The following is a 27979-nucleotide window of genomic DNA, read 5'->3' on the forward strand; positions in this document are numbered from 1 at the left end:
CAGGATAAATGTGCAGTAAGCCCGGTGTGCAAGCGGGATTAAGCCACCAAAAAAGACGAAGTGTAACAGAGACTGAAGGTGGATCTTTTGTCAAATTACTGTTATCACATACCCCATATTACCTTCAGGCCCGGCCCCACCTCTAAGAAGATGGACTTTTTTGACTGTAGGTTATACATGGACATAGAATAAAATGGAGAAGTTGAGAGCACTTAAGATGAAGAGATATCTCATTGCAAGTTTCATCTAGTACATAGCCACTAAAAAGATAATTTTTGTTTACCTTTTGAAGCTCAGAAAATGAAATGAAAGGCTGCTGTTGACGATAATGTCTTCATATCACCCATGATATGAATGCAAAATAGTTATTAGTATTTATTGTATAAGAGCTCTGCAAAGAAAAACATGATCTCAGTTTCCCAAAATTTGACAAGAGTTCCCATCCCATATTTGTTAAATAACCATAACAAGCACAAGCTTTCCCTAACCTTAACCTAGTGTTTAAAGTGACATTTGCAGAATAGACTAAACTTAATATAAAAGTGACAAAACTTGATATCACTGGTACTGTTAGGTAACACAAAAAGCAGATCATATTCAGCTCTTTTCACAGAATGTCTACTCATATAAAGTACCAATAAGTTCCATTAGTAGTATTTTTAGGTTTTGATGGTAAGCGATCCTTACAAGCTGAACTGTGATCAGATCAGATACTCTATCTACACACGGACACACTGTGTCTCAGTCTGCTCTGGAGAGTGAACTTGCAGGTGGATAGGCCAAAGGGTATGACATTAGCAGATGGAACACTTGTGCCCCACATGCTGGCCATATGTCATGCCAAATCTAATCTGGCACTAAGAGAAGGTGTTGCCGGCTGCAGAAAGGCCACCTTTCCAGCAGATATCATCAGCCCGACACCCTGACCTGAATGCAGCAGAAGGCTTACAGCCCTGCTCCATATAATGTCTGGTTGCATTACGGTTGGAGAGCAGGGTCAAAATATATCACAATAAAAACACAGGGCTGAACTATCACTTCCTAAGTCCCAAAAACTGTTATTTCAATCATCTCTTTTTTCTGAAGCTGTTTTTGTACCAAATAGTTACTGTTTAACCTGCTGGGTCCATCAGTATGCAGAGAATATTATTATTAAATCGTATTGTTCATTTCAAGGACTTTGCACAGGATATGCTGCAGTGATGTGATGTTAAAGTTATGGTGGGATACAGAAATTCATATTCTAATCCAACAGTCACAGGCTAGTGTAAACATATATATGCAGAGTTGGGTCAAACTCACATAAAAGTGCAAGGGATATAAATGTTTATCGCTACACACTGCTGCTAATGTAAATACAAGCAAGAAAGCCGACGTGCATGGGGCCACCAGTAGAGACTTTGGTGCACTGATTTTCTGAATCAAATTCAAGGCTTTAAAAGAGTAGGAAATCGACCGGGAGATGTCATGGCATAGAATAAATTGTTTGCAGCTCTGCCTGGTTCGCTCTCCCTCTTTTTCCCCTGGTCTCTCCTGCTCTACTTTATCACTCAAACACTAATACTTAAGGATCTTTAAGAAAGTGTGACCGAGTTCCCACAAAGCAGGGCACTGCTGTACAAGGATGCTCAGTCAACCAAGAAATGTAAAGGTTAAATATAAAACATTCCTGGTAAATAAAAAACACGCATCGGCCGAAATTCACAAAACAATGACTAAGGACAACATTTCTAATGTTATTTTTAGTTCTATGAGGAAAGCTGGCAGCACAGGAAGACTGAGTGACTAAAAAAAAATGAGAAAATATAAATCTGTCCTGTTCTGTGACCCTAACCACCTTATACATGACTTGTAACAATCCAACACAATCTACACCAGGTCTAACAAGCCCAACAGAAAAGGTTTAGATCCCTGAGGTGAAAGAAAAACACACAGCTTCCCTCTCCCTCTCCTCCCTTACTGCAGAGATCACACACTATCCCCAGTGCTTGCCCGACATCTAGTGGTTAACTTTGGGTATGGACATTTTGCATGCATTGTTTGAATTGTGTGTCACGCCATTGGCTCCACACATAACAAGTGATGCTATTCATCGTGCATACAGGCCACCGCTATTCAACGTGGAGGCGTATGAAGTCAGGAATAAATAGCGTTAAAGGTGCATTTAAGCGCCTACACACGGCACATGTAGCAAGAGGCACAGAGCACATGCAAACACATCTGTATCAGGCTACAACAGCTCCAGTGATACACCATTTTACAACTTTAACCATCGCCATACCACAACAAAAGCTTTACATAAAGCCATTATCTAACTTCCGGTTTATTTACAGGGCAAAGTTCAACCAGCTCCTCTACACACTGTCCAGCACTGGACTGGTCACATAGGAAACATGCTTGGTCCTCGCAGCTCATTCTGCTGACTACAGACATTCAGCACATATACAAAATAGAACGGTACAGGCGCCATGACGCACTCGAGCTAAATATAAACACAACAGAAACGTAACTTCTGCGCAAACAACAGTTTGGGATTTAACACACGTGGGCCCCTCACGCAGAGATAATGCAGAGAAAACACTTCAGTTATCGTTAGCTGACGCACTTGGCATCCATTACATCGACGCCTCACAAAGCTTCTCTGTTTGATAGTGTGTTGAAACCGACCTGTTGCCTCCAGTCGTCCATTTGCAGCACTAATTAGCGTTAACGAGCAAAAGCTGTGCACAAACTCACACAGCTCATTAGCATCACCTGCTGGCACAACACGGGCACTACACGGGCGCTCCATGAACGGCCCCATTATTAATCCATTCATACGAGCTAACCTGGAAACACAAACCGCAACAGAAAGGAGAACAACTTAAAAACACAATAATTGGTAGTAATTTAAAACACACAAGCACAAACATGAGATTTTCTCCATTGCTGTCATTGGGGGCTGGCAGCACTTACCTGTGGGCTAGTTGCTCAACTGTCACAGGCCATGATAGAAATAAGTGTTTGCTATCATTCTGTCAGCACGGGGCACGATAAGACAAGCTTTCTCCAAACATGGAGCACACACACACACAACAGGTGCTGCCTCCTCTCTCCGCGGATAAGCAATTAGCTTACTGGGAACAAACCGGAGTTTGGCCCACGTAGAGAAGAAGCAGCACCTGCCTGTGGAGCCGTGCAGGGCCGAGCGGAGCCGAGACTCAGCGCCGCATTATAGAAACAGGAAAATTGAGTGTGAAGTGGCCCTTTTCTGCATGAGTGTGTGTTTTGACATGGGAATGAACAGAATGGGAAATGATCAGGGAAATAATGAAGTGATATCCTATTTAGAGAAAAGAGGAAAAATAAAGTGACAGCACTTGTGGAATGAAGGAGACTACTACTTAGATCATGCATTGTACAAACATATTAAATGAAGTATATGAAATAAGGCAAAATGAAAAATGGCATTGAGAGAGAATGAAATGAAAAAAATAAAATAGCCAATGCTTACCAGAATGAAAGAAAATATGGAAGAATGGAAACATGGGCATGAGAGCGGTGTCACTGATCATTGAGGTCAGGAGAGAGCAGAAAAGGGCCACTGCACAGAATCAAGATGAGATAGACAGATACATTGCTTTTTTTAGTCAGAAGAATGGATAGAACCACTTACTGAGGCTACAGTCTATCCTGATACAATCTGGCGGGAGAGAGAGCGAAATGGTGAGTTGAAATAAAAAAAAATAAAAAAAGAGAATGAGAGAGAGAGAGACAAAAAGAAAGAAAGAAGAGAAAGGATAAAGAGAAAAAAAAGACATTTTACATCCTTCAAGGTACATTCTGCAGACAATCATTGCTCTGGGGCCACCATCCGGGGACAGACTCTGAGTCAGGATCACCCTTTTCCTCCAGCAGTCCCATCATTCATCCCCTTTCCACCCACTGCCCCCAAAGCACTGCAGAAGACTAGGCTCACACCGTGGGATCTAGACGGCAGGATAGCAGGAAGCCATGTTGGCACTGCTCTTATCATAAAAATTACATACGCTATTTGAAGTGCTCTCTTGTTAGCATATGAGCACATGATAACAAGTTGATGTGATTTAAGAGGCAATATAAAAATTGACATGGTGATTTTGAAATCATAAGGTTCTATCTGGATGAAGTGTAAAGTATTTAAACCATCCGGCTGAACCTGCATCGAGTTTCTCTCTGTTTTAATAATATAAACACAACATTTTGTTTATTTGAATTCCTTTTGTAAATCCTAGTAACATGGCATGAAACACGCTAAATATAATACACGTACTGTTAACTTCATTAAACGTCAAATAGAGTCAAATAAAGCCTACAATTTCAAAATCACATAGTTTTCGCCAAAATGAGATGATAATGACACCAGGTGTTTTCTCTCCTGACGCGGATTGTAAATGAACACTGTGAAGCCCATTATGTTCCCGCTGTGTTCAGATACCCTGCTACCTGCAGCTGCTGTGCTGTCACTAGAGCACAACGTTGTCATGCCCCCTTTAATTTCCACCTTTTTTCCCCCTGGCAGTTTGAGAAGCCTTCTGCAGCACTTTGGGGACGAGAAACCCAACAGTGTAAATGACAAGAAAGGGTGATCTGCACATCCCAGCCACTGCACGCCTGGTGCACACAAACCACAAGGAGTAAGCCCCTGCTGTGAACTGCTTGCTACAGGCAGTGCGGAGAAAGAATACAAGCCGAGGCTCCCTTTGCAGGGTCACTGTAAAGTCAAATTGGTACCCCCCCCCCATAGAATTACGGAGTACAATTAATTAACCACTATTCTGCCCCATCTTGTGGTTGCGAGCTACATGTGCATGTGGCAGTGTGGCTGGGTTGTGGTCTCGAGCTGTCAACCGCTACAGAATAGTGGACACAAACAGCCAGGGACCGGCGTCGTTTTGCAGAGATATGGCCCGATATAAATACCGGTGCATGGAAATGTATCTACGGGCCACATATGTAGGTTGCTTGTGTTTCTTTAGGGAGGATAATACATACAAAGTGATAACAAGACTGTGCCAGGCGTCATCTGTCAGCTGACACATTGCACAGGTTACCGTCATTATCTGTCACTAATAGTGTCTGATAGTGTCAGTCCTGGCTTGCTGGTGTGTGCTTTGGAGTTTTTTTCATTTTCTTATTGTGATAGATCCTGCACCAACTGCTGTGCACAGGGATCTTCAAAGTTTTAAGCCTGTCTTTATTAATTTGCAGGATTTAAATAATTGTCACAAGGAAAAAAGATTTAACAGATATGGAGGACTCCATGTTGATTGTCAAATGTGGTTCATGTTTGTTGTTAATTAGTTTGCTTGCAGGAGTCAGTATTAACATCCTGAGCAGAGCTGCGTAGTGTTTTTGAGGTGTCATTTAAGCACAGTAAAAAAAGGAGGGATGGGACTTTTATACAATTCATTTCAAGACTGTATGTGTTAGATGGGGATTCATAATAGGTCTGTGGCCCCGTGTGGAGCTTTAGTCCCTACAGCTGTGAGTCGGTCCCTCTGACTGTTTGATCCGAGGGCCGCAGACATACAGGCCATTGAAGGGATGAAAAGTTCCATCTTTTGAGTCATGGCCACTTGGGGGTGATTATGAGCGAGAGGAGAAAAGAGGAAGAGCGAGACAGAGATAGAAAAGAGACAGAGAGAGAAATAGAAAAAGAGGAACGTCCACCTTTGTTTATCCCACCACCTGTTTCCTGTCTCTACGGTGGCTAAAACTCCCATTTTCAAGGGTGCATCTCTGTCACGCTCCTCCTCGCTCACTGCTGAAAGTCTTTTCCTTCAGAGGGATCAGGAGAGACTTAAAGTATCCAGAGCTGGAAGGTCATACCCATCTTCCCCAGGGCGCTAATATTCATCGCAATGAAATTTTAATAAGTCAAAAGGTCTGCATTCACGAAGCCGGTTATTAGAGGGAATGCATTCGCTCTCTCTACGGAACCATCCATCTTGCAAACCTCGCGCTACAATTTCACTGACCTTCTCCTCTTCAAGCTTGCCATTCAGATCTCTTTAAATCCACTTTAAACTGATGTGTAATTACCAATGATGAGGATGTGTATCTCCTCCTAATAAAGCCTCTGGGCACAAGTGGATCAGACCAGCCTTTCACATAGCTCCACAACTAGGTGGAATAGAGCAGGACCGTGAGGAGGAGCAAGACAGGAGCAAGGCCACCTTGAAGTTTGTAGAGACAGGCTAGTGGGTTTAGGGTCCGGGTGGGGCCCAGGACGGAGCTTTACAGACGGAGCTTTATAGCGAGAGGAGGTGCTGAGGGGGCTTCACAGGGAACAAAAAGAAGACAATGAATGAGGAAGGGATGGGGAGGGATAAGGGGTCAACGGATATGGAACAGAAATGACTGCAAGGTGGCTCCCCACAGTGGGTGAGATAACTGTTCTGGGGATACCTCCCTCATTTCACTTTACATTATTTTGCTTTAATCTTGTGGCAGCAGGCACTTCATCAAATTGTAGAGGAGAAGTTTCTCTATTCATTCCTCAGTTTTCTTTATTAATTATAGCTTTTGAGAACGTTTAGCATTCCTAATGTAAGCTGGTGGGTAATAATGGGTATAAGTTATCTTTTTAGCTTACTATACCGCCAACTTCACCCAATACATGAAATAAAATCAATTCTTTTAGACAAAACTGATGAAACTGAGGGATAAATTAAAAAGCTTTTGACCACCCAAAAATGATAGAAAAATAAAAACAAATGCCAAACCATTCCTACAAGTTCAGCAGTATACGATGCTAAAAGACAGTGTGAAGATGAGGAGACAGGGGGATGCTGAGGGAAAGGTCACCAGGTACATGTGCCATGAATCACAGTGGCCTACCAAGGTTCACGGTGAGCTTGACTCGGCCTCCGTCCAGCTCCAGGCGCAGGGTGTCTGCTGACTCCTTGGAGGTGGAGGCCATAAGCAGGCCGTAGGCCCGCTGAGACATGAAGCGCAGCACCACATCCTCGGCCTCCGTGTGCATGGTGAATGGCATGATGATCTTCAGGTACATACTGCCATCGTAACTCAGCACCGTCGCCTCTGTGCAGGGGTGAAGGAGAGGACAGAGCAGTGAGAAAGTCGGTATAACTCATGACAAAGGAGGGAATGCTCAGAGTGGAGCAGAGAATCAGACAAAATCAGACGAGGATATCAAATATGTATCCATCCATCCGTTTGAGAGTCGCAGGGGGGATGGGTGAGAGTAGGGGTACACCCTGGTCAGGTCACTAGTATATGACATGGCCAATATACAGAGACAAACAAGCCATCACAGTCACATTTAGAGTTTCAAATCAACCTAACCAAATCTGCACTTGTGTTGGGGGATAAACATGCTAACTCTACAAAGAAAGAACCTGGCAAAAAAAGGATTCAAATCAGGAACCTAGTAGGACCTTGCTGACCACTGTACCACCGTATCCCCCTCAACTGTCAATATTCCAGAAATCCAATTACAACCACTTGACAAATGTAATGACACTGAAAAACCCCCCACAAGAGCTGAAGTCCAAACTTCCTTTAGAATAAATGGATCTTCAAATATGTTTCACTATATTAACCTATCTTCACACATCAGATTTAAATGAAACTAATGATATGTAGGTCAAAATGAGTATATTTTTAAATGTCATATATTTTAATACATCTATAATATTGAGGGAACATTCAGTGAGAAAGATGAATTTTAGCAAATCCATCAAAAGGATGGTATAAATCATTGATGTGTTTCTCAGACAGGTAAGATAATTAATACAAGGCATGACAGCGTGTAGGCAGCTCCTCCAGGCCCTTACCTTTTAGGTTTTAGCAATTGCACCTTTAACTGTGTAATTTCCCTGATAAATATAATTGTGTCTTCACTTGTGTCAAGCTGTTGTTTTTAAGTGCAGGGACTTCTTACATGAACATTATATTTTCATCAAATTACACATCAACTTCCAAAAGCACAAATTGAAGACATGGATTGTTAGAAGGGAGAAACATAAAAAGGACATATTCCCATTCTAGAGTCAGACCAGACAAGAGCAGGTGGCTCCTGAATCATCGTGTCCACAGTCGGTACAACGATGGTTACACCCTTAGATGCAGCCATGCCAGGAACAGACTGCTGTGTAGAGTGACACATCCCAGAGGGGTAATCATAATTTATCATGTGGATCAATATGTCTCACCACAGGCTAACATAAGTAGCTGTCATAGGGGTAATTCACAAGTTTAGGTTTCTGAGCGTACAGGAACACATTGTTTAAAGATGCAGGAAAGTCAACTGGTAAACACAGTAATGATTTAATCAGACATAGCTGGATCAACACATTTCAACCTCTTTGAAAAACACCCTTCTTACCTAAAATGGGATGAAATGTAGAATAGGTCTCTCAGTCATCAAACTAATCCATAGCTCATAAAGCATATTCATTATCGCCCTGGCCCCTCCTCAAAACACCATCGATGATTTTAATTTAATGTGCCTTGGAGGAATCTTGTGATATCTTTGAGGTTTTCTTCGTCAGGTCAATATCATTGATTGTCCCTACACTCTGGTAATCTATGCACTCAGTCTACTGATGGAGAAAGAATTGGCTGGTTATTAGAACAGTGCTCTCTGCCACATGCTGCAGTAACACAGAACTCCACTAGATGGCAGAGGAGCATCAGTAAAATGCCACACCTGCCACCTGAGAAACCATAAAAACAGCAGCCTTCAAAATAAAGACGTTTCATCCTCTACCTGCACCGAGCTGATTTGAATCCCATTTCTCCTTCCCTCATTACCCTCCTTGTCCCTCACAATCCCGGACTGTCATGGCTCACTCAGCCCCATGGACGTGCAAAGACGAAGCATGAAGTGAGGCGTCTGCGGCTAATTGGGAGGAATCAGACGTACGTGGTGCTGTTTGACTAGCTCACCTCGCGCCACCTGGGTTTGCATGACTGGCACAGATGGCGGCAGTAGGCCTGGCTGCTCTGACTCGCTAGTGCCATCCTCTCAGTGCTTCAGTCTCGACCCACCCCCCCCAGGCTTGTGTGGCACTTGGTTCACACACAGCTCCCTGTGGACCTCTTGCTCCTACATTACAGCAGCTGCTTGGTTGTGTCAAATACAAGGCAGTGCATTGTGGTACGTGCCGAAATACTCATTCTACCCTTGTTTTCCTGCTCTGGTTCATTGGATGGAGTGTAAGACACAAGGTGTTTACACTTTACCAATGATAAGCATGTCTCTTTGATTATGAGAGGTGATGATTTGCTTCACTATTATACCTCTTTTACATCAAAATCAGTGGGTAAACAGGCAAATAACAAATAACCTTTCCATTGCCAGAAGTGGAGTTGGCTTTTCTTGTCTTTTCTTTTCTTTCTTTCACCTGGTGCATCATTTTCAACGTCACTTTTTGTCTTGCCAGTCTAATGTGTTCTCCCTGCTGTCAGGTTTGCATCACTGCCAATCAGAGCCGGAGCCGATTAGTGTTATTGCTAAATCATTTGAACCGGGAGTGAATGCAGTTTGAATCCATGCCCGTTGCAGACAGAACTCCAGATGTTACTTGGTGTTAGTGTTTTTTCTGACAAGTGCAAAAGGGGGATAAGAAAAGTTACTGGGTCATTTGGTGTGTCTTGTTTGGGGTTGAGAAAGAGGCATTTGTACTAAATTTTATACTAACAATGTGTTGATCTCCTCAGACATCTTTCACATTCCTTACCTATCTCACAGTTGGAGCCCAGGTATCCGGTGCTGGTACAATCACATATGTAGCGGTTCCAGCCCTCTTTGCACAGACCTCCATTGGCACACGGAGTACTGCTGCAGCGCTTCTGAAGCTCCCGCGTGCAGAAGCTGCTCACGCCCAGCGCACTCTGGATCTCAGCCAGGCGGCGGACGTCGCGGCTCTTGCCGTCGATAAAGAGATCGCGGACGCAGCCCACGTAGCCGTAGTTCAGCAGCGCTGTCCAAACCTCTGGCGGCAGGATGAGGTCGGACTTAAACTCCGGCAGCCCGCCCAGGAACATATCACTGTCCAGGTCCAGGATTTCACTGCCCTCTGGGGAGCTGAAGGGCATGCTGCGGCTGTTTACTGAGATAGAACCTAAGAGACAGAAACGCAAATATTGTGCAATGTCACAGGACATCTTGATCAAATTGTGACATGCTTCTTGTATTCAGTGGATGAATGGAAGTGTGTCTTAATGACTCAAAGAGACAGTGACAATGGTTGAAACGTGTGATGTGGATGGGTGGGTGTGTTTGTGGATGAGTGAGAGGGTAAGTGAATGCACGGCTGAGAGGGGCTGTAAGTGAATAATTTAAGGACCCGGACCAGACACACAACAGACAGGGAGAAAAGAAGACAGTAGTGTGGTAGCCTGTGTGTGTGTGGGTATCTGTGTGTGTGTGTGTGTGAGTGTGTGTGTCTGATGTGTCTGTAATAGGCTAAATGGAGGAGAAGGGAAGCAGAATGCAGCAGGGAGTGAGTGGAACAAAAGGCTCTCTCCCGTTCTGTGATTAACGACTCCGTCTTAATTTTCTATTAAAAGCCAATTACAGCGGGTGCAGCGGTGAGATCACATGCATGCGTGCACACACGCAGACACTCATTCACACCCTTCCTCATTAGAAGACGCTATTAGGGTGAGCTATAATGTCCAAGGTGCTTGCCCACCTACAGATCATTCATCAGACACTGCACACTGAAGCACAATGCTCCTGTTGTGCCCACATGCAGGCGGAGTCATCAGAGTGCACCACGCAGGTATGAACAATAAACTTACATTCATAAATAACACTGGGTGTATCATTAATAGTACGTGCCTGGACTGGCATAATGAGCTATGGAGATTTAGAATATGTCAAAGTCAAGTCAGTCTGTTCCTCTGCTGTCACTGATGAAGCTATAATACTATCTGACCCTTCAATCTCATGCCTATGGGAACTACAAAATAAAACCTAAGTAGCAGATTGCGTATAGTAGTACACATGCATATTGCTGGCTTTGTAAAATAACAGCAACACTATTTTTAAAAGCAAACTATGTTGATAGAGGTCATAACAAATTCCAGTGCAGTTATTGAAAGTCATGCCAGGGATGGGTATAAAATGCAGAGGATGAATGTGAATAACTTAACATCCAATAACACAGATTTCTAGATGATGTGCAGCCCTCACCTTTCCTTCCTTCCCTCTGGAAATCCACATGGCACCATTCACCATCATTGACCTTCTTGTTGCTGGCCTTCAGCTTTGTTTTTCCGGAGCCCATATCGATCAACAGGTACATATACCCGTCCAGCAGCTCCATGGCAAAGTAATCTGTCTTCAGCTCCCGACCGGGCTTCTGCTCTTTGGGACTTGGAGGACGGCCGTGGCTGAAGAGCAGGAGGCCACTGGGCTCCGTCGTGCGGAAGTCAAAGGAGATGGAGCCAGTCTTCTTGGTGTTCCACTTGGGCAAGGAGATGAAGGACTCGGGGGTCTCGAAGGTGACGGGGTCTAGGGCGGCCACGTCCTCGCAGCGGAACACCAGGTCACCGTTCAGGCTGATCTTAGGGTCGCGCTCGATGGCCAGCCGTGACAGCTCCAGCTTAAAATCGTTGTTCTTGTACACCACCTGGACGGCAGAGACAACAAAAGTTCCAAGGTTATAATTCTGAATAAACTAGCAAGATTTTGGATTCAAAAACCTCATCTAGGATATCATTACTGTTTTAGAAAACGTTTCAATAGCATACACACAGAATAGAGCTGCATGAGAGAAGAACATCCTGTCCTCAATAGTGAGAGCCTAGCCATGCATCCTAATCGCTAAAATCACGCTCCAGTGTCATTTAAAGATGCTGCTGAGAAAGCTCGTCAGCAAGTGGACAGGATGAATCAAAACGTGAATGCAATACACAAGTTTCTTTGGAGCAGGAGTGTGACAGCCGCATTGACACAACTCACTACCGGAGCTGATTTTCAATCTCCAGCCCACAGTTCTCTATAACAAGAAACTTAAGTCGGACGAGTGCTCCACTTACTGACATCCCATGAATTGGTAATAAAATCATTCACACAAAAAATGTAATCCCAGAGAAACCACTTGGGACTAACAAGTTGCCCCGGGCGAGCTCTCATTGATTCTACTGATGTCTGCGAGTGTTGTGGTTGTGTGGGAGCGCAGCATTCTGAGTGCGTCTGGCTCTGATCACTGCCATATAAACTCCCTCATCTTCGTCAAATCCATGTAATGTACAAACTATTTGTCTTAGCAGAAAAAAGACTCAGAGATGTATGTGCCCAATAAATGGGTACATTTTTTTTAAAAGGCTCCAGGGGATTTCCAGACACAGGTACATGTTGCCTGCAGCCTTATTGCAAATGGCTTTGAGAGCCTTTGATGAAACACGGCTCCATTGTTTCGGCTCAAACAGTGTGTCTATTCCTCACTGTGTGCATTCATAATGGATTATGTGCTACAGGTAAAGTCAATTATCCTTGTCTTTCATAGTTTCACTTCTCCTTCTATTTGTTGAACACTCTGCAGACAGGGTTTTGAGAGGCCATCCTCGAGGCATGTGTGTGTGTGATATAGAGAGCATCCTGCTCATATGTTCAGAGCTAAACTCTCTTTCTTTGATAACAGCAATGCCCACATCCCTTGTTCCCTATGACTTGCCCTGTGAAATTGAATTACTCAACTCTTTCAATTCTCAACATATTGTTTTATATTGATTTAGAAAACCAGTAGGATCTATTTCTTTTGGTTGACTACACCCTGGCAGAGAGATTTGAAACGTATCTCTGATCGTTACGCATGAACATTACACCAGGGCCACACTGGATGCATGAGCGGTTCACAGCAAAAAGTGAGTGGAAATAATCGTCCACCACCGTTTCCATGTCTATCTGTTAAATATGTCACGACATAAACATTCACAACACTTCCTCTACCTGTTTCAAAGTAAAAGCATTCCAGCTTCTCTGTAGACTGAATCCATTCCTTTTTTTTTTGTTTAATGCAGGATTTGGAAATGTTTGGCTCTATAGTGTAGTGTCCTGGCATTTAGTTGACCGATACTTTTATTTGAGGAAATACACTAGTCATACCACAAACCAGATATAGCTCCACAACACACACGCTCCCTGTGTGAACAACAGACACCATGACACACAGCGATGCAGCCGTCAAATCCAGCTCCATTATCTTAGGGGTGAAATTATTAGGAACTTCTGGATACACTGATAGAATATGGATTCTTTCCTACATCTTGCTTCTTAACGATCCCCATCTTGTTTCATCAAACCAGAAAACAACTTCCTACCCTGAAAATAGAGAGGTAGACGTGGATCTGAATTATTATCTGAATATTAAGTTACTCTTTTGTTTTTTTCCCGCTGGTCTGTTGGTCATATTTGCATCACTGAGCTTCTCATCTCGTGCGATGTGGTTCGCCATATTGGTTTTTTTTACTATCTAATTTCACCACAGCACTGATGTCATTCCTCATTGTCTTTCACTCTCTCTTGTTCCAATACCCTCCAAATCGATTTTTCACATGTATCCTCACTCTCTCCCTCTCTGTCAAGCACCACGCCTACGCACAGGCACAGAATGGAGCATGAGAACACAGATGTGCTGGGTTTATTCTTGAGCCTAAGCCTTCCTTCAGTTATCTCCCACATGGGCCACGCTGCCACATGTACTGCACATCTCGTCATGTCGTCATTAGCCAAGATTATTCCTGGTAATTAGCCATGATAACGATAAAACTGGCATTTGATGAGGTGTGAGCTTGTCTAGATTAAGGTGTTAGAGACAGAGAGGAGGCGGTGGAAGAAAGAATAGGCAGAGGGAGGAAGCGGAATACTTATTTAGACTTTATTTATTTTTAGGTATTTATTTTTGATGATCCATGCTCCGCAGCGCCTGTTGTAATGATTTTAGAGAACAGCTTGAACAGACAGCTTGTATGACAAGATGAGGCAGGATTGAAGGCAGGAAACAGGCTGCACCTTGAGTCTAGGGTCAGTTTGTACCTGCAACAGGGCTCTGATGATTAATGAGAATACCAACCGAAATGTAAGCTTTACTGGAAAAATCACTCTTTATTTGCACACTCAATTGACTCACACAGGGGACAATGAGAAGTGTCAATAGACCAATTAAACATTTTGGTCCACGTTCTTCTCAAAAACTGTGAGTGTGTGTCAAAGAGGATGATCCATATATCCTTGATGGTTTGGACAACATTTCCTGTCAGTTACTTCTTAGGTCAATGATAATTAACTCTCCCAAGGAGGTTATGTTTTTGTTTTTCTGATGTGTAACTAAACTTGTTGAAAGGATGCATATGGTTCAGTCAAGAACCTATTTGGTGGAGATCAATTTTTTTAAACTTTATTTTACATTGCGTCTCATCTACCTCTCAGCGAATTATTCATTGATCTTCATGAGAACATTTAAGATTAGGATTCCTTTAAAATCAAACATGTTTAGGGGACTAGTGGTGCAGATCCAGATCACAACTTGCATGTGGTGAATTTGAATGTGGTTTCATAAGGGTCTGTTTGGCCTTGGTGGAGGTTTGCACTCTACTGCCATTCCAGTTGATAAATATGCTACAGCAGCATTGCCACGTATGAACTGTGTAATTTTCTAGTGTGTCTCCTGAAAGAAGACTACACATGAAACGAGAGGAGTAGCCAGGGACAGCATTAGGCTAATGGCAGTACGTAAAAGATGGTGGGAGAATACAAGGGAGAGGTGTTAAGTCACAAGGGAGGCAGGAGAAGATGGTCAGAGGTACAGAGTGGATCCATTAAAGAGCGAGAGGCATGCAGGGTCCTACTCTGAGAAGTGTATCAAGAAGTCAGTGCCTTTGTAAAGCAAATAATCGAGGCGATCTAAGGGGTTTCCATTTAAAGGCATGTGCTGACTCATCTAGACCATACGCCTTTCCATCATATCTCCATCCCTCGGGGCTGTCGGGCTTTGCACAGACACTTTGTAATATGTCCTCTTCAATATTGGAAGGGTAGGTCACAACAACTCATCTAACAAGTCAAACTGCCCACAGGTGAGAAGCTCGCTGGCCTTGTCCACTAATAAATAGAGCTCTCGCAAAACTTTAATAATGTCTAGCAACAAGGTTTCTGACCCTTCTTTGATTCGATTTTTCACTCCCGGCTTTTTGAATTCATTGACATGGGCAGCAGAGCCGCGGGGTGTTTTTGTGCAGGTTTAACTTCGCTGATCTTTCGAAAATCAAACCGTGTGGGGCCCCGACATGGACTCATGACTTGTGCCTTCGCTGTTCTAATGGTACGACTAAAGCAGAGCCAAAGCCTTCCTCAGGGGTGGCTCCATTGATTTGTTTTGCCATTGAGAAACCCAGCATATCCAAAACCCTGCAGGTAAGCAGGATAAATCAGCTTTCTTTCCCGTAGTTTACTTGGGGTTATACATGTTCCTTTCTGTTTTTGTACAGGTGCTGCAACAGATTCATAGACAATCCACCAATCAATCGTAATTTAACACATATTTTATAAACTCAAATTTCTGACAGGTTCTGATTATTGTCAGCATTACCACTTAATAAAGCTGCTGCCTTGTGATAAGCAAATATGAATGTAAAGGGCAAAGGACCATTCCAACAACAAAGTCTGATTTGTGGTCAGTGGGGGAATGAGTCAGGGTGATGGGTGGCTCGCGAAAATGTCATCATTCAACAAAGGTGAGAGCAGGAGGAAGCTGCAGACAAAGAGAGAGAGCATCAACGTGAAGTCGGGAGGGCAGGAAGGGAGAGAGGGTGAAAGTGAGCAAGGGCCAGGAGGAGAGCGAGAGCATTCATCTAGTGTATGGAATCAGTCGAAGAAATCAATTTTTAATTTGGCCGTCAGGGTGGCAAAGCTGGCGTACCAACTGCACTACCATGGACTTAATTACACAAAACTGCCCCTGAGAAAGGGAAGATGAGAGGAAGATGGAGGTGAAGAAAAAATGATGAGAGCGGTGAGAAGAGTGAGGAGGACGAGCAGGTGAGGGGGGTTGAGAGAGAGCGAGTGAAAGAGATAGACTGAGATGGATGGAGTGTGGATTGGGTGATCGCAAGGTCACTGTCTGGGAGAGAGATGAAGAGGCGGAGGTGGACAGAGACAGACAGTGACGTGCAGAAGAGGAGAGGGATCTGTGGAAAACAAGAAGACCCGACTTCACACCACGCCGCTGTGCTCAGAAACAACACGGGCACATCACACGGCGTATGATCATAGCATGTGGGTCCCTTTGAACGCGCGTGTAAGCACACACAGGACATACAAACTTCATAGGGCCTCAGTGCCTTGCTTGGTGTGGTGCCTTCTTTACTCTTCCTCTGCTGCGCTTTTCCTTTAGATTTCTGCTGCCTGGAGGGTGTTTGCCAAGCGTATCAAAGGCGTTTGACCACAGTGGCGGCGGGATGAAAGCCTCGCCCCGGACCACAGCACCACTGATTATCCAGGCTGTGCCACTGAACTCACACAGGGAGAAACATGCAGCTGACGACCCCCCCGCCCCCATGTGGGAATCTTAAAACTCTCTACAATTGACAACGGGCCGTGTCAAACTATCAGCAGACTATTCTCAATTCAGGTACATGTTATAATTCTACACAGTTATGAGACATGCTTTTCAGTGCTGACCCAGACCTGAGGTTAAATGAAGCCCTCTGCAGAAGGTCAAACACGATTACACTAATGTAACTTCTCACTGCGATTTGCCTGGAACCTATCCTCTATTATCTACCCCGTCTCACCTTTACCCCAAAACTTACACACACTTCTTTCTTTCACTCTTTTTCTAAAGGCAGCACCTACTCTTGCTTAGCTTCTTATTGGCAGATAGCTAAGTCTTTTTAACAGATTTGTTAATGCTCTGCTCTCCAACAATTTGTTTTTGTCATGCGATTTCCAGGTGCCTGCTTCATCACCTCGCTTCTTAATTTTCACCTTTTTCTGCTAGCACTTGTCATTGTCTGTTTTTCCTACTGTTCACAAACCCCCCTCCCCCTTTCCCTGTGCTTGGTCTGTACGTTGTCTGTAAATCCAGCCTTGCCCTGATGAGAGAGCAGATAGTTAAACGCCTTAGGAAGTTTAAAACCCACTAGGGATCCTCCGGATAGCAACCCAAATAATGAAAATGTAATTCTACAGGCATAATTAAGTTAGCGATAGGGCGATTACTTTGCAATCCATTAAAAGTGATGGCAAAAGTAATTACTTATTCAATCAGCGTGGTTTCACGAGGAAAAGCAATGGCACCATGTTGCGTCGCCTCTATACAAGTCATTACATTTACAAGGGCATAATACTTTAAGCTGTGATTGGTCCTCTTGACGGCTTGTTAAGCCATTAATTTAACCCTGGTGAAAATAAAAAGTATATTTTTTTGTCAGAGTTGAAGGAAGAAAGTATTATAAGGCCACTGTCCCCCTGCATATCCAGCCACCGCTGATTTGTGGCTGTGTTTAGTGTGGGTGAATATTAAAATGTGAACCTGTCTGAGATTTTCTTCCATCCCACTGTTGGAGTGTGTGCAGGGCCTGTGTCAGTCTGCAGTGTGGTTAGAGGAGGAGGAGGAGGAGGAGGAGGGAATAACACATGAAATAATTCAGGATACTGTTAGTCTGACACCTCCTACTCTCACATATGGGAGTTATATCGGCACAGGCTGATGACTCTCAAGTGACTGTGCCAAAGTCAATACGCACTGTGTTTGTGTGAGTCTGCGTGAGGATGAAGCTGAACTACAGTTGAACACAGGGGATCTGTTATCACCACAATTTTGTGACGTTTCTATGGTTTTTCTTAGGAATGAGAACGTTTTACCCCTAGTTTTCAGACACTATTTAAATGATAAAAACATGTTTAAATCCACACTCCTTCCCATGAGGCAACACAGGATGCAGGATGGTGCAGTCTGAACTGCTTCCAAAGCAAATAGCCGACTAGCTGGAGGCAGGGGAATACAGTATAAAGAGTGGATGTGTGTTTGATCAGTCACATACAGCAAAATCCAACGAAGCCACTCACATCTTTAAGGCAGCCCATGAAGTTGTTGCTGACTGGTGATCCGGGCAGATCCGCGGTGTTGGGGCTCCCTCCGATGTAGAAGAAGTCGTCAGAGCCCAACATGGTGTAATCCTCCTGGGTGTAACCAGTGGTGGTCAATATACCATCCACTGAGATGGTCACCTGGCATAGGCGTGGCCCAAAAGAGATGAAAAAAGACAGGTAGAAAATAGAGAAGGGGGAGAGAATAGAGGATGACGAGAGAGCAGAGAAATTAGAAGAATGAGGAAGAAAAACAAGGAAGAAAATAGATTAAACATAGGTAATAAGCGGGGGCATCCCCTTATTTTGTATCGCTTGGTTGGTTGGCTTTGGTGTCAGTCAAACTGGGGGGGGTTTCACTCTAGGGTGCAGTTGCTGATGGAAAGGGACCAGTGCTGTATTCACTGACTAAAGGCTTGAACTGTAGCTGATACTGGTTTAAGTGCCTCATAAGCAAACACTCTTTTAAATATACAGCTTAAACACTCCAAACTATCATAAACTTAGAGCACTGACTGAAATGCTACTCAAAATAAAGTTCAACAACATGATGTTGTAGGCAACACTGCCTTCACAGTATCAAAATGTCTTCCCTCATAGATATTCTGGAACATTCCTCATTTGAACCAGCCCTCACTCAAGGAACTACAAGTAAAAATAACCCCCCTTTCAATATTTAATTGCCTCGAGTCTGGTCTTTTGTGCAAGGTTACACAGCCTGTGCTGCATGTTTGGTTCCTAACAGCAGAAAGCGCTGGGTGGAATCAAACACAGCCACAAGCTGATGCTGTGAAACAGTATGGACTGAAGCACAGCAAACAGACTCAAGAGCCAAAACAATGAATATGTAAAAAAGCTGATGAACAAAGTTACATTTGTGTGGCTCCCCCAGACTTCACTCACAGGCTGTCGTTTTTTCTTTGATTATATTTTTGGTTCAAATGACAGTTTGATGTCTGTAATATTAACGCTCAGTAACCCTGTATGTCTGAACCACGGTGAGTCTGATCAAAGCAGTTTTAACCTCAAATACAGCGGCATGTGTGGAGACTTTTATTGATGTAACGTTTGCACTTACAAGAGCAGGTGAAGCAACTGTTTTAAATGTTACACCAGACCCTGACTTGTCAATGTACTAAAACCTGAAGAGAGACTAAAAAGGGACATGAGATATACTCAGTTGTATGTTTAAAATTGTGAGGATTTGCACTGCACTCCTACAGTAATCATTAAACCGTAGTTGTATTTGCTATCAGTGCCAAATTTATGCTACTCTACAAATATCCAGCATAAATACACCTACTTGATTTGAAGAGGCTTCTGGTTTAGTGGCCCAATTTATAGTCTAATTATCCTAATCGAGCTGGCCTGATCAGAAGGTGCAGCACTCGTGCCTCTGATATTCAGCATCAATGTACACAACATAAATACAGCCCTGCGGGGAGCCACGACCATCTGTTTAAAATGACCTGCACTCTCGAAAATGACGCAAGACCAAATCCTCGTTATTTCATCTAAAGTCCAGCTTTATAATTCACATTTAACACACTTCACTTTGCATGTTGGATCTAAAGTAACCTTAGAGTAGCTATCATGAGCCAATTTTTACAGTAATAGTTGGCTATGAGTCTGTGGGAAACTTATTCACTTGGTTTTTCAACAATACAAAAACGCCCTGTGCATACAAATTTCTTATCAAATATAAAAACTAATGGTATGAGGTTCAGGTCCACTCTTGTGGCAGCAAACACTTATAAACAGAAAGCTGGAGAGAAACCTTAGCAACTGCACTCTAAAGATCCGTCCCCCCATCCGGATGCTTGTCTTCTTTTTCGTGACTATTTTTTTTTCCTCATTTTTTTTCGTACTTCCCTTGTGAACAGGGCAACTCATTTTTATGTCTGCTGTTGCTACTTGGTGGGAAAGACCATGAACATTCTGCGGTGGACAGTGCTTGTGTGTTGGGGTGTTTGGAAGTCTTGGTTGGGACTCTCCGCGCCGTCACTTCATTTATCTCCCAGTGACAAGAGAGGAGAAACTGGGGAAGGGCTCACGGAAAGCTCCTACAGGGTCTGTCCAAAGCTGTCTACCTTTGGTTTGACCTTCTCTCAAGGCAAGGATGTTGGATTTGAAATGTCAGAGGGTAGAGATATAACTTGTAAAGCTTGTGAAATTAATATGTTGACTAAAGTTCAGAAGAAAACTGACGTATTATGAAAGGAGCAGGCTGCTGATCGTACATCTTCAAGGCTGGATGTGCTTAATGGGACCACGGCTGATTAGCATTGGTTAGTTGGCTGCCAGACACCTATATATGTTCAAACTTAACAGGGCAAGTAAGCAATTCGCATTTTGTTTCTTTCTCTTGCTCTCTGCATCATCCCAGGTTCCAACACTTACACGATTAATCAGAGCTTTCGATGCATGCTGGGTATAACAAAATGAAAGAAAAGACCCAGGGTGATCGTTTTCTATTCAGAGATCCATCATTTGATAAGAGGTTGGACTTAAACATCAATAGCAAACCCACAGAGACAGTATGTCAAATATCCAAAATAAGCACACTGATAAGTTAAAAAAATTAATTGAAAATATGATTAAGTACAAAACCCAGCAAAGTGTTTCCTATTAGGTAATTCCTCTATCTAATTATTCACAAGCAAGAAGTTAGCTTTTGCTTCAACCAGAGTGCACACCCATCCCGTTGAGTAACATTACCAACACTTGCATCACTGGCCAGAGGAAGGCAAGGGTGACGATATCACAGGTTGTTAGTTGAAACACCCTAGTTCTCCCAGCCAGGAAGCCACATAGCCTTGAATTAATCTGCCTCCATTATTATCTAAAAATGTTCCTTGCAATTTCCTTGTCACTAAGGTCGGAACTGCCTTGTGATATTGACTAGCAGCAGCTGAGAAATACTCTTGATGCACTGGGTGCTTGTGGCCATGATAGGTACATTTGATTGAAGCAAAGATAACAGCTTACTTAGATTACCCACTTGTCTATAAAAACAAAGTTAACTTTCACTTTTGTGACATATATCTACAGATGTGAACCTCCATCATCTTATCCCTTAGTTAATTCTCTATACTTGATGGTGATTTGGCACACAGGTAAAAGGAAAGGTTGAAATGTTGGATCTATGTCATTAAATAAATAAAAACATCAACGAGTGCCATCCCTTGATTGTTGGAGTATTTTAAGTTATTCACAGAAACAGAACCAAAGCACTGCTAAGTGAGGACCCACAGAACAGCCAGGGTTAGTGACATTCACTCCAAGGCCTGGCTATACTGCCACCTACAGTATTTGATGTTACTCCATTTCTTTATCCGATAACATGACATGGTGGTACATTGTATAATGCATGATAACCGTGACATGAGACTGATCAACAAATCTTTGTAATTGAAAGATAAATAGAACGATAAAATAAATTATTGAACAGTCTGTCTGTGCTTAACATTAATCTATTGGATATACGTTAATCAAAATCAATAGATTTAGAATAGTTTGCCTAATACAAGCAGCTAAACCCCAAACCACTGCTGCTTCTGCAGGACTACTTAATTTGTACTAATCTTCTCCTCAAATACTTCTTTAGCCCACTATCTAAGCAGGTAAACTAACAAACCTGGCTGATCTTTGCTGAACTGTGTCCCGGGTACAACAGAAAACACAGAGTAAATGCATCTGAAAATACTGTGAAATAACTGCTTTACCTGCGAAGATCAAATCAGGAGAGGCATTCCTTTTTACCCATTCACATGCCGCTGAACGGACTTCCTCAATGGCCCTGTGGTGGGGGAATGATTTATTTTATGTTCATAACCCCCATTCTATTCAATCAATTTTTCACTTGTTTACTTGTTCCTTGTAAACCTCCAACTACCCAGAGAACAATAAAGCTGTATTTGTGGGTCCTCACATGTAGTGCATTGTGAACTACCACTGTTCTGAGTGTGGAGTCCTGTGGTGAGCTCAGCTGACCGTGTCACTGACTCCATGACTCCATGACTCCAGGCTGCTGAGCACAGAGGGCCCCATAAAGTGGACGCCCCCCCCCCACACTCGCATCAAGTAAACAAGATGGGTGGAGATGATTCCAGCTGTGCTAGGGACTGTACTGACCACACTAACACTGCACATAAAAGGTCTTATTGATTGCAATGAAGACAACAATGGACTTGAAATAAATCCACAGTACACTTCAACTATAATTCATTTGTGGGTGTTTAAAGGAGACATAAAACGCTTTTTCAGTTTTTCTCTTTCTTCTAAGATTTATTTTATTTTAAGAAGTTATGTTTTCATTACTGTTTGTGTTTGTTATAATTTTTCAAAAAAATACTTAATACATTTTATTCATATTTTATAGATATGGGGTATTGGCCAAGGAAAAAGTCATTCACTTAAGGAGTAAATTCAATTTTGGTGATATTTTAAGATTGCGTTTGAGGTGGTTTGACCAATCACAGGAGACAGGGCTTTATCAGAGGGGGCGCTTTTAAGTAACTTGAGCTAAAACCAAATGTTTTCAGAGAATGGCTGAAAGTGATGCACTTCTTGGACTCTGAGTAATAAACCAAATCTAAATTAAGAACATGAATACAAGTATAATATGTCTCCTTTAAAGTGCAAATCAAATTGGCTTGGATATGTATCTAGAGCCCATCACACATTTCCAACATACTGAGGGCAGACATAGCTCAACCACTCTCTTATAATGATCTTCAGGAGTCTGGTAGTGACTCACAGTATGTGCTGATAAGGGTAAAATAAAAAAAAGAAGGACATGAGGAGCACAGAGAAAGTAACCTGGGTAAAGCTTCCACTACTCCCATGAAGGAGCTGGGAAGTATAAAAGCAAGTCTTGAAGCGTATGTCAGTCATATCCCCGATATAGCACGTGAAAATGAGAAATTTGAAAATGGTATGGTATTTCAAGCTATATCCTGTCAGGCCCTCAGCACATATAATGGGAAATAGCTTTGTGTGAACCACTCACTCTCGTCACATACACGTCACCTAGTTAAAAGCACAGATCATTTCCAAGCTTCAATTCCCGGGGGCATGTAGTCAGAATCTGCAGTTCCTTCGTCAGCAACTTCCTGACTCATATAGCCTCGCTCTTCCAGCACCCATCAGTACCGTCGTACATTGACGGCATTATCCATGGAGAGAGTTGGCATCAAGCTTACCTTTGAAGTGCATCACTTACCCTTGTTGGCACTACATCTGATTACTGTCATTTTCAGGGAGAAATAATGCGCTATATTTGGGACATTTTGGACACATGCACACATTTCTTCCCCATTGGTTGAGGTCAAAGTCCGACCTCCTTCAAAAGAAGGATGCTCAAGAGAGAAAGGGAAAGAAATGGTTCAGATTCAGCGGTGGACTTCGATAGGTGTCTGGCAGTTTGAGAAAAACTATTAGCCGGGTGTAATCGATGTCCAGAGACGGTTCTGTCTTTTAGTAATAACTATGATATATATATATATATTTTATGATGTAGCCATTGAACTAAGCTACAACCCTAGGTTAGTAAAGGCTTGAGGGAGGGTTGGGAAGTTAGGCCGAGTGTCATTTTGACAAGAGGATGGGGAGAGAAAAAGGGGGGAGAGTTCATTTTTAAGCTCTGTGCCAAAAAGAGTTAAAAGGGTTGGTGGGTGAACGAAATCGGTTAGTACTTTTGTAAGTAAGGGAAAGTCAGACACAAAAATGGTTGTTAGTACAGTTACAACAAAGGTTTTGATTCAAACAGTAGATTAGTAACACTGTTTTAGTAAATTTAGTCAGAGTGGTAAGAGTAGGTGAGGATTCTTTAAAAGTCCTCTGCAATTTGTATTGCCCGAACCAGATCCAGATTTGGACTGAATGTGTTATTTCATGTGACAAAGGTTTGCTTTTGTTAAAAAGAAACAAAATGAATCCGTCCAAGCTCACGGACCGACACACACAAGCCATGCACTTAGATGGGAAGATGACAGGAAGATTGGTTAAAGAAGAGGGGGTGTTCAATTAGACACAACAAACACAAACATAAAAAAAAAAAAAGAGTAACCATCTGATGCAAGATACAGCAAAATGGGCAAATAGTGGAAAAATGAATTTTAAATTGCACAGCACAACACCAGACAAATGAAGAAAGAAAGAGAACTTTCAATGTTCAGGTTGTTTTCGGTCGGGACAAAGAATGCCACAGCAACAAACACCCATTTAGACACGTGTACAACAGACTGACACAAGCTGGGCTAGAGCAGCATTTAAATCATGTGAGGATGCTGATGTGGAAAGATTCTAGCCAATAGAAACATGCAGACAGGGTGCAGGGACACAACCACTGTATACTGTCAGTTTAGTGGTGGAGGTGAGGACATGATGGGACCAATGTCACCAATCACAGATGAGATCAACGGTTATGAGAGGGTTTTTTAAAGAATGGGGAAAACTGAGAGGGGACAGAAGACATGTCTGTCTTGGTGAATAGAGCAGTTTCTACCCCAAAGGTCGGACCAATGAACTATCACTTGTCCTCCATGCAATTGGACAAAAGGCTAGAGGCTAAACGGATGCAGTGACTTTCTGCACACTCATAACAACCTTTTTTTTTCTTTCTCCCAAATTGTGTGTTATGATGAATTGGCGAGATTTATTCCTGGAGGCATCAATCTTCTATTCACCAAGAAAATGAAAATCTGTTTCCCCTCTTTACGTTTTCCCTTTTTTGGGGTAGTTTTGCAAGATAAGGTGTGAGGTCATTATTCATTTTAGTAAGTTAATTTTGAAGGTTAACTAAAGTAAAAAAAAACAAAAAAACATACATAATATTAAAATAAACAAAAAAACAAAAACAACAAGAGGGTGTGGCTAACATGTTTCATGGCCGTATTGATTATATTAGGACAATTGATATATGTATGTATATATGTTAGCCATTATATATACATATACATATATACTCAATGCAATCTGTATACCAAAACTGAAATAGAAACAAAAAGAGAAAGATTGGGACGGGGGGTTTCAAGTCTCTTCATGCAAGGGGTGAGGCCAGTAAAGTATAGGAAGTATAAGTTAGTGTTAGTGTTAATGAGGGGTCGATCGCAAACAGCTCAGATTTACCCAGGCAGTTCTCTTTATGGTCTGCATCAATGGGCAGAGAGCTTCATCTATTGATTGGAAAAGTCCAGGGAAAGCAAGTAAGTCTGATAACAACTATGTGCTAATGCTAAGGTTGGTTTACCAGCGTGCTTCAGCAGGACTCAAGTTCATTCAGCCTAATAAAAGCCTCTGTTAAGAGTCTTTCTTTTTTAAAAGTTGACACGTTATTGCTACAAACACCCCTCATCTGCTGCTCTGTAAAGGTGCAAGTACTTTTTCCTTTTCAGTGCTGAGCGTCAGTCAGTACTCGTGGTTGCAGTTGAGTTCAGGAGACTATTGGCACATTGCAGCTGGATTAAGTGTGCATATGTGTGCGTAGCAGAGCGGGTGTGTTCAAGTGAAGGTCTGGGAACAGCCCCATCTTGATCATAAATCACTCTGAGGCCACTAATGGGATCAAGCCCTCATTTAAGGCCTACTTGACAACGGGGGCATTGACCACTAAATCAGGAGTTGTAAATACTCTTCATGACTCCATAAACCCCCGGATGGTGAGCTTGGATAACAGGTGGCTCCGATAACAGGTCCAACTGAGGCATCTTAGCAAGAAGCTCTCCTCAGGCCCAATCCTCTAATGGTGATAATAGTTGTGGAAATCCATGAACATAAAGTTATTTACTTCCTCTCCCTGGAGCTGCCATAGTAACATGTTTATCTGCCTGAGAAACCTGGTGCATGCACTCACTTAACAAGGTTTGTCTAAGAAAGTTAATCAGGAGGAAACGGATTCACAAAAATTTAAGATAACTCTTTACTACTCTTCAAATAATCGCATTGCATTACTATTCTTTATTTCTTCATACGGATTGTGTTTTAATTTATAGAAAATCCAACAAAACAACCAAATAAAAAAAGAGACAGAAAAAAATAAAAAGCAAAAGAATAAAAAAATCTTGAAACCTAAATTTGTCTGTATGTTTTGTTGGGGCAGACCTCTTTGGATGAACAAGTCAATTATTTTCAGGAGGGGAAGAACTGGATGGCAATAAAAAAAAGCAATAACATATATATAGGAAGAAGGCTTAAAGAAAAACAGAGAGGTGGAGTTTTTCAGCTACCTTGATGACGGATTGTACTTTCAGTAAAGCAAACAGAATAGAAAGAGGTAACGGAAAACCCAGGGCAAACCAAAGTATAAGACAATTAGAATGATAGCTACCATATAATGCAGTTTGTTTACCATAGCGTGTCCAATGCCTGCGTGCTTCAGGAGAAAACAGGGGGAGGAGAAAGAATAAAAAATAATGATAAACCTTAAACTCAAGAAAACACACCTCAACCCCAAAAGGCGGGAAAGAAAAAAATGAAAATTCTCCAGCTTCTCCTCATAAAGGGCAACTCCATTCTCCACGAAAAAAATTGTATGTAATAGTGAAATAAGATTTAAAAAGAATATATATTCCGCATTGTTTATGTAGTAAAACATCCAAATAAAGAAATAAAGAAAGCTACTATTTCGATTGAAGGGGTCATCTACAAAATAAATCCATAAAGAACCAAAGGAATCAAAAGGATAACAATACATTTGTTAGTATGTAAGTTGCAAGTTAATTAGAGAAAACAACAGATGGCTCACATTCCGTGAATGACACAGTGTTAGTTGTTGAAATCATAGGAGGTAAAGGGGAAAGAAAAATCCACCAATGAAAAGAATCAAATTGGAAGAATTCGGAAGCTTGTTGTTAGTAAAAGAGACAAGAGTTAGCAAATCAACCTCCACAGGGGGGACTTGGGTAGTTTCGATGGGGTGTTGGTTTTTGAGCGGGGGAGGGGATGAAGGAGAAGTACACCAGTATTAGTATTCATTCTGTTTGGCTAATTTGGTCAGCGGGAGCCTGCTGGCAGTCGGGTCTACTCCATTTTCACAATGGCGTTTGTTAAGTGATGGGCGTTGCCAATCGTGTTTTCGTGATTTCCCAAGTAAGGAGCTATTGTGATATATGCAAGAGAAAACCCAAAATAAATCATTGCATTGTAGAAAGGAACAATTGTGGTTTATAACTGCACAGTGTGTTTCCAGTGTTGAAGGTAGTGATGTGAATTCATCAGGGCATTAAGGAAAACAGCATTAGGTTAAGCAACTATTGAGCATGAAAATAAAAGACAGAGGCATTTCATTTAGGGTTCTGGTATCTGCAGCATCCTGAAAGAGAGAAAAATGTCCATTAAGTCTTGAAAATCATTTCTCCTATCAACAGCAATATCTGTTGTCCCTGAGAAGAGAAAAATCAAACCACAAAGAACATGAAATGTCACATTTTCAACAAATCTTGGTTATCACTTTTGTTCGTGGTATGGTGAAATCTTTTGCCTTCATGAGTATTATTTCCCACCCGCAAAGATCTGATTATTTTTGAGTCAAGTGGACAAGTCGGCAGATGGCAGTGAGAAGCTTAATGGATCTATCAGTGAGATCTGCCCTGAGTTTTCCCTCTGGACACAGTGGACGTCTAGAGGACATCTCATATCTTGATCTGAAAGTTGAAACTGTCCACTGCTGCAGGTGACCATATCTGATGCACTGAATTTTGACAAACAAGGGTGAATGCATTTGATCCCACGTATTGGGACTGGTATGGTGTGTGTGTTTGTGTGTGTGTGTGTGTGTGTGTGTGTGTGTGTGTGTGTGTGTGTGTGTGTGTGTGTGTGTGTGTGTTTGTGTGTGTGTGTGTGTGTGTGTGTGTGTGTGTGTGTGTGTGTGTGTGTGTATGGGACGGGCCT

At 42.4% G+C, this 27979-nt stretch overlaps 1 protein-coding gene across 4 annotated transcripts in view; it reads right to left on the bottom strand.

Moving 5' to 3' along the window:
* The window catches only part of nrxn2b (neurexin 2b), a 598599-nt gene that overhangs the window by 292679 nt on the left and 277941 nt on the right, over nucleotides 1-27979 (bottom strand). For 2 of the 4 annotated variants that reach the window (XM_062384231.1, XM_062384232.1), the window contains exons 1-5: nucleotides 18068-18221; nucleotides 11189-11627; nucleotides 9729-10112; nucleotides 6862-7065; nucleotides 3656-3682 (exon numbers count right to left, since the gene is read on the bottom strand). In XM_062384231.1, coding sequence (XP_062240215.1) covers nucleotides 3656-3682; nucleotides 6862-7065; nucleotides 9729-10112; nucleotides 11189-11627; nucleotides 18068-18169 — 1156 coding nt within the window. In that variant the 5' untranslated portion in view covers nucleotides 18170-18221. Of the gene's footprint in view, nucleotides 1-3655; nucleotides 3683-6861; nucleotides 7066-9728; nucleotides 10113-11188; nucleotides 11628-18067; nucleotides 18230-26438; nucleotides 26463-27979 lie in introns of those variants that run through there. The other 2 variants (XM_062384235.1, XM_062384230.1) reach the window with 2 other exon arrangements.

Source organism: Platichthys flesus, chromosome 24 (assembly GCF_949316205.1).
Source record: "Platichthys flesus chromosome 24, fPlaFle2.1, whole genome shotgun sequence".
In the NCBI taxonomy this organism is placed as follows: Eukaryota; Metazoa; Chordata; class Actinopteri; order Pleuronectiformes; family Pleuronectidae; genus Platichthys; species Platichthys flesus.